The following is an 18,759-nucleotide window of genomic DNA, read 5'->3' on the forward strand; positions in this document are numbered from 1 at the left end:
CTACATATTGTGAATGCTTTTTTAATTGCATTGATGGTGGTGGGGGGAAATATTTGATGGTTGCAAATTCACCATCTCCTCAATGATGTTTTGTATTTGATCAATGCCCCTTTTTATTTTATGCATCAAGAGAAAAAAATAAATATTAATTTATCTCTTCTTTATTTCTTCCTCTGTATTTGAAGTAATTTTGGATTGGTTACCTTACAAAGTTTCAATCTTTTCTTTATCGGGCGAGTTGCGATTTTAGTCCCTGAATTATTCGTAGATTCTAATTTTAATTCTTGTGACAGCCGGTTAAGCATATTTAACCTTCAATTAATTGAAGCGTTCAAATTTGATCCTTCTATTTATGAATATTCAGGAATTTAATGAAATATTAACTCTTAAATCATTTAATTATGTGTGTTATGTTAAGTTTGTAATGCCGTTTCATATCTGAGCCTGAAGGTAGTATATTTTCTATGTAAAAGAACCAAAAACACATATCTTAAATATTTCAAGGTTAAATATACTTAGTGAATTGAAATATAAAGGACCAACATTAGAATTTACAAGTAATATTAGGGGATTAACAGTGTTATTATATCTACTTTATAATTTGCCTCTAATAGACAGTGGCAGATTCAATGATTCGACATTGAACTCATGAGAACTCAGTATTCTCGACACGAAACATATATTATTATATGTTAAATAATCCTACTAAAATATTAACAAATATTAGTCCGAACCCTTAATTTTAAAAATACAGTTAATTAGTTATTCTTGGAAAGTATATTGGATAATTATAATTATGTCCGACTAAATGCATTTAATCTTTTACTAGTAATGAGTGTGTGTTATATCTAATTACAATAAACAGAATTGCTCCAAGATTTAGCACATTGTTGATAGCCAAATCTTGTTGCTACACGTGCTTGTTAAGTTCTTAGTACAACTCAATTCACCCAATTAAGCAACTCCACTAGAATTATTAATCAATTGAAAGGAAATTACAAGAGAATTTGAGCTAATCCGACAAATAATTCCTCAACTTAGCCACAATTCAAGGAACTCAATGACTTAGATTAACAACCCACTGCAATTAGCTATTGGAAATGAATTACAGGAAAACAAATATAAAGCAGTGCAGCCATTCTCATTTATTCTAATTTGACTTGTACTATATGAAAGGAAAGTCATTTTCTTGATTCTTTAAGAGTCTGTTTTCTGTTTGAGTTAGATGATTAATAGTAGTTGATAAATATCGGCATTGAAGCTGATTTTATAAATAAGTAATTACATGTTTGAATATAAGTATTGAAATTATAAATAAACATTTTGTGATAACTTTTTTTTGGTAAAATCATTGAGATGTACTTAAACTTATTATTTAAAACAAAATAAGTTTAAAAGTATTTTTAAACTTATGCCATTGTATGAGTGCTGCCAAATTTAACACTGACTCCTGCCTCAACCTATCTTCAATTCATCGTCATCCTCGTATAACTTTCATAATGACTTTGTCAACTTATCATCAATGATCCGAATTAAAAATAGTCGGTGGATATTCATATTAAATATTGTGTATAACCATATAAATAACTAATATATATCGGCTAAAAAGGGACCAAGTGAATTCAACTGACTATTTGTGAAAAGATCCAAAGAAAAAAAGAATCAAACTAAATAGCCGACCACCCAACAAATTAAACTAAAAGATAATAGACGAATATATAATATATGTATAATATCATGTTATAATTAGTCTATAATTGTATATAACTAATATATACTAGCTAGAAAAAGTAAATAGCAAATCAAGTCAACTATTTGTGTAAAGATAGCTGAGAATTATTTAACTGTGGACAATAATCAGAATGAATTCTAGGTAGTGTTTTATAAAAGCTTCACTAAACATGTTAACCCAACTAGGGTTTACTAATATACTATTTAGTCTTTCAAGAATAAGATTATTTTTTGTTTCTTGTTTATTAAACTTGCCGAGGTATAATATAACGAGGTAATTATAAATGTTTACTCTTTTCCTTAACACTTTAATTTTGGAGTATTCGACGACTTATAAAGTCTCAGGGGTCGTTTGGTACGTAGTCAAAATTATCTCAGGATTGGGACTAATTTATCCCAATCTCTTGTGACTAATTTATCCCATCTAGGAGATGGGATAAAATAATTTCAGGATTAATGGGATAAGATGGGATATCCCATCTTTAAGTTTGAGATGCATTTTATACTTTATTTGGTACCTGATATAAATTTATACCTTCTATCAGATATGATATAAAATTAATCTCACAATTAGTATTGGAATATCTCAACTAATACCGTGTACCAAACGACCCCTTACTCTCTTCTCTCTTTCATTATTTGCTAGTCTTTTGGAGAAAAAATGCGTTACGATTCAATTAACATACATTGACGTCAGTCAAGTCATTATTCATGTGGACCTTACAGCACATGCCTGAGTACATACAACACATTGAACTATGTGGGGACCGAATATAGAACCGCGTTTTTGAAGTGTGTGAGGATCTCATTTAGAAAATTAAAATATTAGAGAAAATATACTTGTAGTTATTTAATATTATATGTCTCAAACACATCTACTCTTACGTGTGGGTCTAGTTTTCTTTTTTATGTGTCAAACACTTGAAAAAATATTCTTATCTTTTCGGTGGCGGTCATGAGATTTGTATTAAGTACTTGATCATGAGATTTGTATTAAGTACTTGATCTGCTTACTTTGATACCATAATATATTGAAGTGTGCAGGGCGGAGGGAGGAAGGGCCAAGGGAGTTCCGAATCACCTTCTATTGAAAATTATACTATTTATACATGATTAAAATTATTTTTTATGTATATATAAGAGACGAACCTCTTTTTCTTCTTTCTTGCGTGTTTACTTTTTTCATATTTTCAACCCCTTAAATAAAATTCCCGCCACGAATACGGCGGCCATCTCATCCAAAAGATTAAAGTATTAGAGAGAGAATTATTTCTATTTACTTAATTGTATGTCTCAATACAGACCTTCTTATGTGTGAGCTTGATTTTTTTTCATTAGTCAAAGACATGGAAGATTATTCTTGTTTTTTTTTTTTTTTTTTTTGTGTGTGTGTGTGTGGCGATGAGATTTGAACACATGACCTTATCTATCTGTTTTACATCTCATCTAAAAGTTTAGGCTGTTAGAGAGAACATACTTTTATTTACTTAATTATATACACATATGTCTCAGCACACGCGCGCTCTACGTGTGACTGGCTTGATTCTTTTCATGAGTCGAACATGTGGACAAATATCTTTTGATACGTACCATATTGAAGTGTGTGACTATCTAATCTAAGAATTTAGGCTGTAAAGAGAAATCACAATTTTATTTACTTAATTATTATGTCTGCTCAACACCTGTTACATATGATTGTGATTTCTCTGTGGCCATGTTCTACCAATGCTGCCAATTTTTTCCCTAGCACTGACTAGCTTATCAATTTATCATCATCAGCATAGATTAATTTTCCACATTGACTTGATCAACTTAAGATATCGTCAGTATAGCTCTTGTGGTCCTCATCCTCCTGGAGTTTTTATAAATTGGTAACTTAGGTCAGCTGATTTTTCATATTGCACCTTAAAATATTAGAAAGAAGTTGTCACGAAAAATTGCTTCTTGAAACTCATAATAGTACGTGCACAACTAAATATGGAGGCAAGATGCTTATATGTTACTGTTCACTCTGCTAGCGACCTCCCAGATGTCCGAGAGTTGGGTCGAATGAAAGTTTATGCGAAGGTTATGTTAGGGTCTGTTCTGAATTTTCTACATTATATTTCCATTCTATCATTTTCTCAAGGAGAGAAGACAGTGAGATTATTCTTCATTAATTTTTAAGTTTTTTTTATATTAGCTATAACATATTAAATTAATTAGCTTCCGCCATCGTCCAAGAAGATCAACACGTTATTTCAAAATTAGAATCTACCATGATACTTGATTTCTTTTATCATTTTCTACAAAAATTCGTAGGAGAATTTTTTGAATTTCTTCTCATTCTTCAGATCATCATTTAACAGAGCCGCCATCGTCCAACAGATCAAAACGAAATTGATCAGGCGAAAGTGTGTTAGGGATGATATATAAGAACTACTTTTGCTTGAACATTTTGATCTATTATGAATTGACTTATGGCAAAGCCCTTGACATGAAGGTAAATATATTATCCTAAAGAGGTTTCAGATCGCTAAGAATATATTATGTAAGGAGAAAACTCGGATACTAGTTGGAATTAACGCTGAGGGTGGAGATGAGACAATTAATTGGAAAACCTTCCTTCAACTAAACTTAAGAAAATGTTTTATCCTAACCAAACATTTTTTAAAATATTTTTCAAAAAAATATTTTTCTCACACCGCACCTTAACAAGAGCAAAATAGGATCGACATAACTGGATTTATAGTTACGTTAACAACATCATCCCTTCTATGTTCTAGTATCTCTAACATTGGGGTAGCTACCTTACTTTCAGTAATTCAATTGTAATTATGTCATTCAAGTATCAATTTTATTACTAGCTTATTGAAATTGAATAAGTTCCTATCAATACAAAGACTTGGGATGAATGTGTTTGTTACAATATATGTTTATAATATATATAGGGGCAAGTGCGTGTTTCACATAACTAAATACGTAATTGTCAAGAAAAATGCAACAAATTGTAGCTAGTATGTAATTGTCAAGTACAACTTTGTAGTACACTTTCACTAAGTTCGAAGAAAGTGTAGTCATCTGGTGTTTTCTTCTTTATAAACTAGATAGTAACGGCCCGTGCCAGCACGGGCCCAACACAATAAAAGCTGAAACTATTACTTTTATCAAGTTTTTCTTGATATGGGATTGCAGAGAGTAGAAATTAAAGTGATTACGAAATTAGATATAGACAACATAACATTCAATGTTAATTGTTCAGATACTGTTACATACATTTTGGAGAAAAAATATAGTATGGTTTCCAAATTTTTCATTGATTAGGAGAATATTATACATATATCTGCACATACTATATTTTTAGGCGTTTATCCTGAATTCTCTTCCTCAACAAGAATGTGTATCCAAATATTACAGTGTGAACATCATGAGAATTTTTACTATAATAGAAGCATGGGTGGGGACTTAAGGATCGTCGTCGACCAAGGGTAGAATAGAGGAGCTTGGGGTCAATGTGAATTGACCAAAAAGCCCTCGCTTTCAAGCTTTAAAGATATTCTCCCACTTACCCACAATCTTTTTTTTCCAAATATTTTTCTCTCACCTATCAAATTTATTTTCTCCCTCACCCCTCTTTCTCTCTCCGTTCCATCTCCTAGTCTTTTAAATTGATTTTCTCTCACCTACCAAATTTATTTTCTCCCTTACCCTTCTTTCTCTCTCAGTTGGCGCACACAGAGATTATGGAAGTAGAATTCTCTTCACAAGCAGACTCCAAGACATGGCTTCACAAGTTAATTGCGATCATCTCCTTCGATTCCTCTCAAAAGAATAATGTTGGGAATTGCTCCAGTTGAAGATATTCCCAAAAGAAAGTTGTCCTTTGGAAGAACTAATTGAAATTGGATACATAATTACGTGTTGCCAAGGCCTTCCTCTTTTGTTGTTCTAGTACTGGACTTCTATCAAAGATAGAAAGATCTGAGATTGTTGGGAAAAGTTTGAGGTAAATTTGAGTTCAAAACAGTTGATGGACTTAGTAGATATGAGCTATCAGAATTTACATCCACTCAAGTCATCCCACGCCTCTAACTAGTCCAATTGAAAGTCTTTATCTCCAGATAATGTCCTTTTTGTAGCAATCTGAGACGACTCGCTTCTTTCCCATGAGAACACCATTGATGAGAGTTGTGGAGCTTCATGCCCACCAAGTGTTTAATAAAATGTTTCAATATATACTTCAATGTATTTCTGTGTATTAACAAACAATATATTTTAGTATATTATTTCGTTGTATTTCAATGTATTTATCTTTTTTTCGTGTAAATATAGTGAATGTTCCAAATATAAAGCCGATTTTTACTACACTTTGTTTTCACGACTTTTGTATTTCGCTGTATTTCAATGTATTTCTGCATTTTGTATTTCTAATTTATAAAACAGTTTCTGATATATTTCATTGTATTCCATTGTATATACGCATACTACAACTTTATATTTCTTAAACAATTAACCATATTTCAATGTATATTTTTCAGTGATAAAAGTTGAGAGAGATACGTAAGCTTTTATGGAAGAACAACCGTTATGTGTGATTTATGGGAAGGTTTAAATTGAATTCCATAATATTTTTTTTTTTTAAAAAAATGTTCCATAAATAGGGCTTGATTTTACTCTTCAGTGATTTGTGTGAAATATGATTGATTTAATTTGACTTACTATTTAAAAAAGAAAAGAATATTATGTTCAAAAAATATAACCTATTTTTTCTCTCAGAATTTTTTAAAAAAAATATGTTTCAAAAATAGAGCCTAAATTTACTCTAACGTGTTTTATATTTCTCTGTATTTCGCTATATTTCACTGTATTTCAAAAATGCGAGATACAACTGAAATATAGCAAAAAACAGCTACGAATTGCAAATGTTCAACTTGTAGCCATAACTAGTTAGAAGCTATTAAAAGATAGCTATTTGTATAAGTTTTACTTCATTATACTCTGTTGTATCAGCTTTTTTGCGGCTGTGGACCCATTTACTTTTCCCTATATTTGTTGGATTTTGTAAAGCACTTGTGGGCCCAATCTTTGTTTTGCCTGTCAATTTCATTTCTCCTTACCCTTCTGTGCCTAACAACTCTTTATGGCGAAAGACAAAATCATTTTTGGTATTTAACTATTCAATTCATTGTGGTGTTAGATTAGAGTAAAGAAAAGTATCCAAGTCACTTGGCCTTTATCTGATCATTTTTTTCTTTCTGCATATATCCAGTGGATGTACTCTATTGGAATAAAAATAACTCATCCGAATGCTACTCTTCGTAAAATATTCGTCTAGGAATGTCATTTCTTATAGAATTTTACCAGGCCCTACTTTTATTCCTAATAGTTCTTTCTAATCAATTCTTCAACCAAATAAAATAGCATATTATAAATTTATAATTGTATGATATATAAGTTTGAATTTTAAGGTCATATTAGTACTAATTATAGGCAAAACTCTTAATCATAGAATACAAATTTAATAAACAAATGTTCATCAAATGTACATTTTGTAGGAACAACAAAAAATTAGAAGATTCGTATAATGAAATATTTCCTTGCAATCAGATTTTAGGTTATTCTATTTTTTAAGCATAGTTTATGCACGGTATACTTAAACAATATTATTGTACTCATACAATTACAAAGACTTAAATTAGCATATATATTTCACCAACACGTCAAACTAAACTATTCTTAAGGGATCGTTTGTTCAGAGACAAGTTATGTAGGGATTAATATTGTAGGTATTATAGTAGGAATTGTAATGCAATGATTAGTAATGTATGATCTATGCGATAATACATAAATTTCCGTATAACTTATACTATTATTTATGGGAAAACAACCAAACGTTATAATAGTTAATAACGTTTTTTATTGTATTTTTACTAATTTTTAAGTGAAGAAAATTGAATATACAATCTTTGACATTGCTTTTCAATTTAAAAACAAAGGACAAAAAATATCATCTTAATAATATGTAAATATTGGGCCCGTGCACAGCACGGGCTAATCGCGTCTAGTATTATACAGAAACCCAAGCATAGCAAATGAAAAAGTATTTATCCTGAATTCTCTTCCTCAAAAAAATGTGTACCAACCGATTCTTATTCATTCAGTCAAAGTCTCCACTTTTCATGTCCCTCTACTAAAAAATAAACCTTGTTTATAGGACTCGTAATTTTAGATTGGTGAATGATTATGGCAAAGAATCCAAGAAAAACAATGGAAATTGGAGTTAGCAATGTGTCACCAACTTGCCTTCAACTGTCTTTCTTCAGTGCTCTCTCCCACAAACTTTACATCATTTCTTTTGAGTCATGCACTAAAGTCGCCACTATCTTATAAGGAAGCGCCAAATAAGCCTGCCATTGAATCAGCTAGAACATAAGTTTGTAGAGACGACATCAATTTAGTAGTGCAATATAGTATTTTAGCAGGGGAAAAAAAAAAGAATTACTTACACTTAGTTCTATGCCAAACTCCTACTTCATTATCAAAAGTAATGTTTATATTGTACCTAAAATGTAATGTTTTTATTAACCATTTTCAAATGTTCTGGGAACATATTAAGCAAAGAAGCAGTAAATAATCTAGATGATCTTGTCATGAAGTGTCAAATTTCCAAGTCAACAAGGCAAATAAATCTTTTGACCTCCAAGTATAAAGGATTTGAAGGCAGAGGGAGTAATAGTAGTGGTAACAGCAGAGAGTAAAATCCAAGTATAAAAAAGTTTACCATAACATTAAAATAATATATCTGGTGAAATCAAGCAAGTGAAATGCTTACGGGTTAATATTCATATCAATAGACATCAACTCTCCTTCTAAAACCCTCCTTGCTCCCTTGGTAAGGAGCCGAGTTTTACAAGACGACCAGAGACCCATTGGATATTTATGTACATTCTATTTACATATTAACAAAATGCGATGCATTGACAGCAGAGGTGGAGGCACTTTGTTATGATCTTCCATAAGAACACTAGGACCTGTTATATAAGGTAGACAAGCTGAATAATTAGTGTTTGTAAAAGTAAAAGATTGAAAACTAATAGTTTCAGATAATGTTGCCTATAAAATTTGGAGAATCATTAAAGCACTGAGAAAGATAACATTATTTATCAAGAAAACATACAGCAGGCATAAAGAACTTTATACACTTGCAGTAAAAATGGAAAGGAAATTGTACTCGATCCAACTACAGCAGCAAAGGGATAATACATTGATATTGCCTTCAACAGAACAAAACCTAATTAGGTGAAAAAGGTATCCCAACAAAGGGAAACATATCCTCAAGCACACAGAAAATTCAGGGAAGAAAATATATTCAGTAACAGAGACATTACAGTGGAGCTTTTATCCGTTTGGAAAGAAGCAGAATGAGACAGAAAGATTGAAAATGATATTGTAAACTTCAATATTTTGATTCATTTGCTTAAATAAAGGCGAAGAATGAACAACTGGAGGAAAATTCATATGGCTTTTGCATGTAACAACGAAGGGACACTTCACTCCCAATATCGAAGGTATAAAGAGTATAAATAATATTGATCTATCGTGAAACAGTGGATGTGCCTGTCAAGAATAGAGGCCATGAATAGTTTAAGGGAAATATCCAAATCCATGTCTTATTATTTCTATCCCTTGCATAAAAGTATAGACCGCACCAGAAACCCAACATCTGTATATGTGCGTTGTCAATTAATATTGTAAAATAAAGACGGTCGAATGTAGAAAGAAAAACTAATAATGCTTAACATGTGATAAAATTAAAGCTCAGGATTACCTGTAAATCTAAAGACTTCAATCACGTATATTTTTAGCTATAGAACTCAGCCCCACATTTAGTAGAGCACCACATTAAGCTCAGCTTTTCAAGCTTAGCAGCCACAACAGCGAATTCAACATCTGACAAACAGTAAGATTCTATTCCATAGTCTTCTGAGCCATTTTGTTGCAGCCAGAGAGTTGAACCTGATCAGTGTCATTTCTTCTTCCCTGCAACAGCTATACTAAAGTAACACTAAGCTTAGGTTTTCAAGATCAGTGTATCATCCAGGTAGCAAAGCTCAGAAAAGTATCTGTAGTAATACACTGCCTAGCACTATATGGAGAATATCCTAGCAAGTTCGGAATGTAAAATACTAAGAGGGTGTGTATCAAGATATGAAGCACTACCTTAAGTCTGCTAGCAAAATCATTAGCTATTTAATACTCCCAATCAATGATATCAACTACACACGACAATCAAGATGCACATCTTCAATCAAACAGTTACTTGATACAACAACTTTACAGATTTATTCATGTCTGATTGAAGATGTGTCAGAAAACAATATATGAAGTAAGTATACATACCGCTCATATGATCTTTATCTAGATAGTAATTGACACATACAATACACCCTAGTCGCTTATCGTGGATTTTCATCTCCTTTTCTCTTTCTAATATCAAAATATCGTCTGTTTTTCACATCAATCAAGCAAGAGGTCAAACAGAAAGAATAAAAATTTCTCCTAGAATCAACTGATGAAAAGTTCAGTCGATCTTAATAAACTGCTAAGCCCCTTGGCAACCCAAAAGACCAAAAAATAAGAGCGGAGGAGAGATTAGGATAAAATGGGCACATATAGCTGCAATGAAGCAGAAATACTAAGAAATATCACAAGCTAATTCAATAATACATCATCAAAGGTAGAGCTTACATTGTAATTTCTGGAAGAACCGAAAACAACTTTATCCACAAGGAAACATTTTTTATCATCACCCTGGACAGATAATGGGCTTCCATTCTAACATATCCTTACTTTTTCTCTTATATCAGAAGGAAGGTGTTATCAAGAAACCACCTCAAGAACTAATTCATTAAATCTACAAGATATATTTCTAAATATTTGCCCGCCCATTCTCTCTAGTCACAAACATCGACCCTTGTAAATCTGAAGGTAAGAGGCATTCAATTTTAAAATGATAACAATACCTACATAACACTCTAATCGTCATTTTTCTTCCACATATAAGTAAAAAACTTTCATTACTAAAACGTAATTAAAGAGGGCAAGAAGATTAAAAAGAAATCGTGATGCGGCTCATGTTATACCAGTGGAAGAGACCTAACAATGCTTGGCGAAAGTTGAAAAGCATATCAGAAAACTAAAAAATGTACATCATATTCATCTCCCCTTTTCTGTTCAAATTTAAATAAAAGTCATGAATTACCTTTCTTGTAGATTTGGGTTTGGCAGTAAAGTAATCTTTTCAACAATCCAACTATCAGCCTGCACAGGAAGAAACCAAAAATGAAATCCTTCAATTTACTGCCAAACACAAATTAATATAGACCAACCGAAAAGACTAACATGGGACCTACAAGTTCTGAGTTTCACAGCAACACTAAAAAGGTCCATGAAAATGATTATTTTTCAACCACAAAGCCAAACCTTTTTTTTTTTGCCTTTTCCCCTCTTTAAACCCCATTTTCTTTGCTTTTCTCATCTTTAAACCAAACTCCTCTGTAATATGCTTGTTGAGACTTATTGAAAGTAATAAAGAGGTTTTAATACAAAGTACTACACCTGTACTGACTATAATAATATCGCGAATATTCTTTCGAACTTATATATCATAAAAGCACGTTGCAATCATGTAGGATACTACTAAAGAAGCTCTATAATATTCCTTCATAAATTTACGCTCTATAATATTCCTTCATAAATTTAATGTATCTTAACAAATATGGCTATCAATTTTACATGATGGAACCACCTATAATCCTAGGCAAAATTGCCAAGACTATATACCGTCAACTTTGATCATGTTGACTTAACGATCAACTTTGGAAGGATCGATTCCTTTTGACTTGAAATAGGCTTTCTCTGCATTTGCTACCCAAGATTGAAACACTGTCCATTCCTTTCTACATCTCTCCCTCATCTGCCACCACAACACACAAGCTTAATAAATCACACTGCAATTCACCTGCTCCAAGTTTTGGAGTGGAAAAGGATGAAACACAAGTAGCTAAACAGACATATTACAAAGGAAATATGTAGAGCTACTTATAGTAACAAATGTAACATAGAATTACTTACCCCTTTCCAAGGAGCCTGTCCATCTTTTGCTTGCCCCTGTATAGAGTGAATGAGGAAAGGGAAAACATCGTCACTTTGGTGTAAAAGCCAATAATTATGTCAGATGCCTAAATAAATTTCATAAATTAAAGGTCGCTCAGGTTTGTCATGCTTTTCAATATTTATAAAAGCTAGGATTACATCCACTTTTACCAAATAAACATATAACATGTCACCTAATGTGCGGGAACGGAGTTTCAATAGTTGGCTACATTCACTTCATCATGTTACCTCATTTCCAAGGGAAGGGAAAGCTTGATGAACAATCCATTGAGCATCTACAACTCCAATTTTCTTATGAGCAGGCTACAAAAGAGAATGTACACTTAGCACCTTTGAACAATTTGGTACATGACAAATGCACGTGAAAGAAAGCTGCCAGGAGATTGAATTCATTGGATGAGCTGAACTTACCTCAACGCATTTACGGAGCGCAAAGTCAAGTCCCCAACCGTGTACCAAGTCATTCTACAAGTTCATACGCTGCACATGGAGGCAAATGGGGGTCTGAGCACCAGCCTGGTTTCTCTTCTATTATTCTGATCAGAGAAATCAAGAAAAAGGAAGAATTAACTGAGAGAAACTCAAATATCAAGGCGTACATAACAGTTTAAAGGATGAGAACGAAACAGGACTCCTGAATAAATAATAGGGGATTTTTTCATTTTGGGCCCCTCGGCCGAAATTAAAATATACAAAACCTATACATTTGCTGGCTATTGTTCTTTTGAGCGGTCCAAAAATGTAATTATCCCTAAATATAATATCATGGGATTCCAGTCTCTTACGTGTGAACTTCACGATCACCTCTTCTCTTTGTCATTTGCCATGTTGTTCCTCTCTTTGGATAAAAACCTGGCTGCGAAATTTCCAAACCATACTTTTTGACAAGTTTAATGTACCTGGAATTGGACGGATCAGTTCAGAAAAACTAAGATATTGAGTCAAATAAGGCTGTTAATCACAGGAAATTACACGAAGCTTACTCCTTGGCATCAAAATGCTCAACTCCTAGGTCGTCATCCCAGATAAATATATAGTCATATGGGGCAACAATGTCTGGATGCAGAAACCTTTTCGCATACCACGTATTAAAGAGGTAAAGTTCTTGTCACTTACAAGGTTAAAAGAATCGCTTAAAGTTGATAACAGTTCCACACCAAAACTACTTTATCATATTACTTACCATTTTGTTTGTTTTCGAACACTCATGTGGATGGCTCGTTTTGACCACTCAAATTCATCCCATTCAGTTGTGTTACCATCATAGCGAAAAAGAAGAATTGTGAAATCTTCTGAGAACTGCACAGAGAAATGGTCAGGATGACGTGGAATTGGGAATATAGAGAGGGAGAAGGAGGGACCTACTAAAGTTAACAGACTAATATACCTTCTTTACAGCAGCATCAATGTTATGCTTCTGCTTAACACCAACAGTAAATGTTATCAGATATTTTGGCTTGCTGGGTAGATCCTGCAGATAAAATATGATAAGAAGCTGCCTCTTTCAAAAAAAAAAAAATTCTCGGTTTGTCCGTAAAAATGTCTTCATTCATAAGATTTGCAAATTGCAACATTGATCTGGATTAGCGCGCAGCAAATAAAATCAAGTTTTGTGATGTAGTTTGCTAAGGAAAACACTTGGATTTTACCAAAATCAACCCGGGACGGAGGTGGGTAACAAAGGATAAAGTTGCAAGAAGATAAGTTTTTTTTTTTTTAAGCTTATAAGAGTGTATTCTGCTATAAGCTAATGTGACAAGAAGCAACTGTGAATGTCCTAACATATTATTTATCCTACATTTTGTAAGGTGTATTATAGCGAGATTTGCAGAACAAGGACTCCAGAAAGACATAAAATGTTATACTTCCAACTCTTGCCAAGCAATTTTGAATGAGCTGGACTAATAGAATGGATCTTAGTAAAGAAATAAGTGTTTTAAGACCCCATCATTCATGGGTTAGCACCTGAGGCTAAGAGTGTAGGTCGATAGAGTTCATACAGAAGTTGTATCAGGACACTTACCTCACTGGGTTTTCCCCACAATCTTCGGGGATAGTAGTCGGACTCAGAAGCAACGATCTCTGGAGGTAATCTTTCTACCTCTCTTGGGTTTGAAGGGACCCAAATCTGATCAGAACAAGGATAACTATCAGATAAAAATGTGATTTTATCTTAGCTTGCATAATCTCAAACATCAAACACCCAGTCACATACATGAAGAAGTAAAGAAGATAAAGTTGGAGAAGCTTTATTAGCCACTTGAACTTTCCAATGTAGCATTCTAGAAAGCTCAAAAACTCCTGGACTCCCTAATAATACACATATAGGACTAAAGAATAAGTTCTTCCAACAATCCAACTTGGACTGGTTTTCTGCAGTTACAAATGTCAACTGAGGCAAACATGTGCCTGCCGGTTATGCAAAAGCATCTATTGAGAGTGCAACTCAAAAGTTACATTGAAAATAAAAAAGGTTGGAAGATTGTTATGTATTATTGCTATGTAGGATAGGCTTGAATTTGGAGTGTTTAGCTTCGATATAGTGTTGATGACCGCCCCCGGGGCTTTGGTGTAGCTCTAACAGTGCAGTGCATGATGTAAGGGTAGGCACATGACATGGTTCAAACCATGCCAAGATAAAACCCGGGTATTTAAGTGGAGAAGGGTAAAGGCCCGGGCCTATTATCTGCTGAGTTTCGAACTGTGTTCCCCTAGCCGTCAGTGATTCTCAGTTAACCAAAAAAATATAATAGTGTTGATGACCATATATTCAGCTCGATCAGGGATCTATGGAAAGCCATCTGCCACTCACTGTGCATACACACTCTTTTAAAGGAAACAGCAAGAAATATGTGTTTGCACAAGTGTCTTCACATTTCATGATTAGAAAGCTTCAGTATTGTATATGTTAAGTGATACACAGGAGTAGTGAGTATCCAAACTGTACATATTCATTTACTTAAAGAGATCCTGTTCTCCTTGCTATATTTCACAATCAAGAACATGACAGGCTCAAATTTCTTTAGAATTGTCACTTCTGGAAGAACTGAAGGAAGAAGGCATACGAAAATAAATATCTTAAGCAATTGCAGTCAAAGCTGCAAAGTTTAGTTCCACGACATGCTTGCAAAGGCCAAAACTTCAATTACTCCACCCGCATTTATGAAAGTTTTCCTTGAAAATGCATCATTTTTCAGTGGATAACACATTAATTGTGAAAATTGGGCAAAGATGTATATGGACTGAAATGATACACTATCCCATATTAAGCATGAATTCTCAACATGAGAATTTAAATTTACCTGGTATGACATCGCATATTTCTACCAGCGATTCGATGTCCTTTAGTCTTTTGAAGTCTACGCAATGTCATTAGTCTGTCGACATTCTGATTCCAAGCAGTTCTTGATTTTGTTAAAGTAATATTTACAATTTAGTTTAGTGCTAAAAATTTAAACATTGTATCTGAATTTTCTTGATAACACAAAATTAGACTAATCTCAGCAAACTGTAATTGAAACATATGCAAACAAATAGTAGCAGTTACAAATGAATTTCTTGAAAACAAATATAAAGAATGCACATCCAATAGAAATAAGTGATGTACCTTTTGGATTGTTCACTGACAGAGGAGTATGTTGTAGAATATCTGAAAAAAGCAATAAAAAAATTTCAGTTGCTTTAGGCATACTATCAAACACCTTTGGTTTCTCAGTTAAATTATTTTTGCCCCTGATCGAGATCAAGGCTCTGCTATAATACAGAAATTATTGTTCTCAAGGTTTTGATAGCTACTTCTTGAGTTTGATTTATTTGTATTTTAATTTATGAATTCGATGGTCTATTCGACACAAACACTTTGATGATCGTCCACTAATAGTAATAATCATTAATCTAATGCCATGAACAGCTAACTTTGTGATATTGAACCCAATAACATTAATTTGTCTTCATTCTTGATCATGAATGTTTAAAATCTATAAGAAGATGCTTTATAAAACCTATATATGAAAATGCTTTACTTTTAATTATACCATTCGCCAGATTATATTGACCCGACGTGATAGGTGTTTGACATAAATCCCTATCTTATATACTAGTAACAAAAGTTAGTACAAACAAGAAAGGGGACATAAAACGTTTTACAAGAAAAGGAAAACTAGGAGGGTTGAACACCTCCTATACTGGTTCCGATCCGTGTGAGCTGATAATTATTTCTAGCAATAAATGTCATTTTTTGCCCCATATCCAAAATGGGATTCCCACAATCTTCGACCAAATATATACACCTAAAGTTTGGTCGATTGAAATGTGTTGGTAAATATATCGAGAATTGAAAATTACAATAAAATGAATAAGTAAATATTCAGGCTAAGGCGCGGATATCTCGCTCTCTTTAAGGAGATTCAAGCCCATGCGCGACATAATCTTCATCCACCAAGAAGATAACTCGACTTCCCTCCAGCATACAACAACCCGTCAATATCGTGTGACTCAAGCAACTCCAGACTAGTTGAAGAGTCCAGAGCTCCACCATAAAAACACCTTCCTTCAACTAAATAAAAATCTCTTTTATCCTCACTTTTTCATGAACTCTCCAATATTTAAGGAGATTCAAGCCCACTGCGGCATAATCTTCACCGATCCAAAGAATATAACTACGACTTGTCCTCCAGATCACCCCAACATCATGTGACTCAAACAACTCCAGACTAGTTGAAGACTGAAGAGTCCAAAACTCCACCATAAGAATACCTTCCTTCAACTAAATAAAACTCTCTTTTATCCTCACTTTTTCAAGAACTCTCCAATATTTTCACACACCGCAAGGTTAGGATGACTAACTATTTATAGTTAACAACATCATCCTTGAATTGAATAAGATAAGAGTGGGGTTGTAATGTGAGTAAATAATGGGAGAATTATGCCTCAGATGTTACATGAGTTACAAGACTAAAGAGGATGAATGTGGGTAATAAATGAGTTAGTGGGAAGATGAAAGTAAGGCCACATTCAGCCATAACCGAATGTTGATAATGTGAAACTTTAATATGACAATTGTAATATTAAAATGCTCAAATATCCTACAATCCCCACTCATTTTAATATTAAATTAAGAGAGTATACCAACTGAAGGTAGACTATTATGCATAATGAAGGTGTGCTCTACATTGAACCTCCACTAAGTAAAACAATAATCTTTACTCCAGAGTCAGTAGTGGTCTCAGACTTGAACTATGACTGCTTAAGGGAAATAAAGAATCACTGCTTACACATAATAATCAAGGTGTTGACGGTAGCTTTAACAGCCAGTACATTACGGCCTTGTGCTGTCCCGAATTTCATCAGTGCTTCTAAGAACGAGCCCAATTCTCATAGGAAGCGGCCTACTTCCACACTCACATAGGTGAAATCTGTCAAGGATGCTTTTGTAACTTAGCACCCCACTCATACGAGCTACAAAATTTCATTAAGAGTTTATAAACTCAACCTCCACAAATCGTTACAGAATAATGCACTCACACCATAGGGAGGAAATAAATAAAATAGTGCATTTTCACGACGAGTCATCATATGATTCGTTTTTCCCATTGAACCTGGTTATAGGATCTCTAATCCCCAGGATGGGTTTTCTCATATAGGACTCATGAATTTATGGGCTTCAATCCCATCTCCCTTGATGTGCTCCAGACCCTTTCTCTTGCCAAGGCTTTGGTTAGTGGATCTGCAAGATTATCACAAGATTTGACATAATCAACGTTAATGGTTCCACTTGTCAAATATGATCTCACAGTACTGTGTTTTCTTCTTATAGGTCTGGATTTACCGTTGTAATAATGGTTTTGAACTTTACCAATTGCAGCGGTGCTATCACAATGAACTAAAATAGGAGGAATTGGTTTTTCAAAATAAGGTATTTGAAATAATAAATCTCTTAACCAATTCGCTTCTTCACTAGCTGAAGCTAAAGCAATTAGTTTAGCCTCCATGGTAGAGTTAGCTCTCATAGTTTGCTTTTTGACTTCCAACGAATAGCACCACCTCCCAAAGTATATAGCTAGTGGTAGAACAGGAATCACGAGATAAAGTGTTCCAATCTGCATCAGAAAAGCCTTCAAGTACAACAGGATAGTTTTTATAAAACAAGCTATAAGTTTTTGTACCAACTAAATATTTCATAACTCTCGTTATGGCATGCCAATGTTCATTATCTAGCTTGCTTATAAATCTGTTAAGTACTCCAACTGCCTACGCAATATCGCCACCGAGTGCAATCAGTTACATATCTCAAACTTTCAATTAAGCTAGCATGTTCCTTTTGATTTATCACATCATTTTCACATTGAACAGAAAATAAGTGAACACTTGAATCAAAAGGAGCTACAACATGCTCGCAATCAAGAAAATTATATTTTTTCAATAATTTCTCAACATAATGTGACTGGTCAAGAATACTTTAATCACATGTTTTTTATATTTTTCATTCCAACAATGAATTTGCCTCACTCAAATTTCTCACGTCAAAATGGCTGCTACACATTTTTAGTTTAATTTAACAACACCAATGTTAGAGCCAAAGATCAACAAATGATCAACCTTTGAGGCAAAAATAACATGTGAATTTATTCAAGATTAATACATGCACTTGCCACACTTCTAAAAGCATTCTCAAAGATGTAGAAATCACTTTTCATGATAAATATTTTTCTCATTTCTTTAGCCCCCACTATTTTGAGAATTTAAGTAACAATTTATACTCTTGAAATGTAGTATCACTTTATTCATAAAAATATAAGGTAAAACGTTTTTTTACCTTTCCTCCGTTTGAGTTCAGCAAGTAGAAAAAAAAAAAACTTTACCCTTCTATCTCTT

The 18,759-nt window shown here is 33.3% G+C and overlaps 1 protein-coding gene and 1 pseudogene across 1 annotated transcript in view; one reads left to right on the top strand and one right to left on the bottom strand.

The window, feature by feature from the left end:
- The first annotated feature begins 3,350 nt into the window (after positions 1-3,350).
- The window catches only part of LOC132035211 (uncharacterized), a 44,430-nt gene continuing 29,021 nt past the window's right edge, over positions 3,351-18,759 (top strand). The window contains exon 1 of the mRNA XM_059425493.1: positions 3,351-3,798. Within this exon, the coding sequence (XP_059281476.1) occupies positions 3,709-3,798 (90 nt within the window). The 5' untranslated portion in view covers positions 3,351-3,708. The remainder of the gene's footprint in view (positions 3,799-18,759) is intronic.
- LOC132032992 (uncharacterized) lies at positions 11,478-17,894 on the bottom strand (annotated as a pseudogene).

This window comes from Lycium ferocissimum, chromosome 10 (genome assembly GCF_029784015.1).
Source record: "Lycium ferocissimum isolate CSIRO_LF1 chromosome 10, AGI_CSIRO_Lferr_CH_V1, whole genome shotgun sequence".
NCBI lineage: Eukaryota > Viridiplantae > Streptophyta > Magnoliopsida > Solanales > Solanaceae > Lycium > Lycium ferocissimum.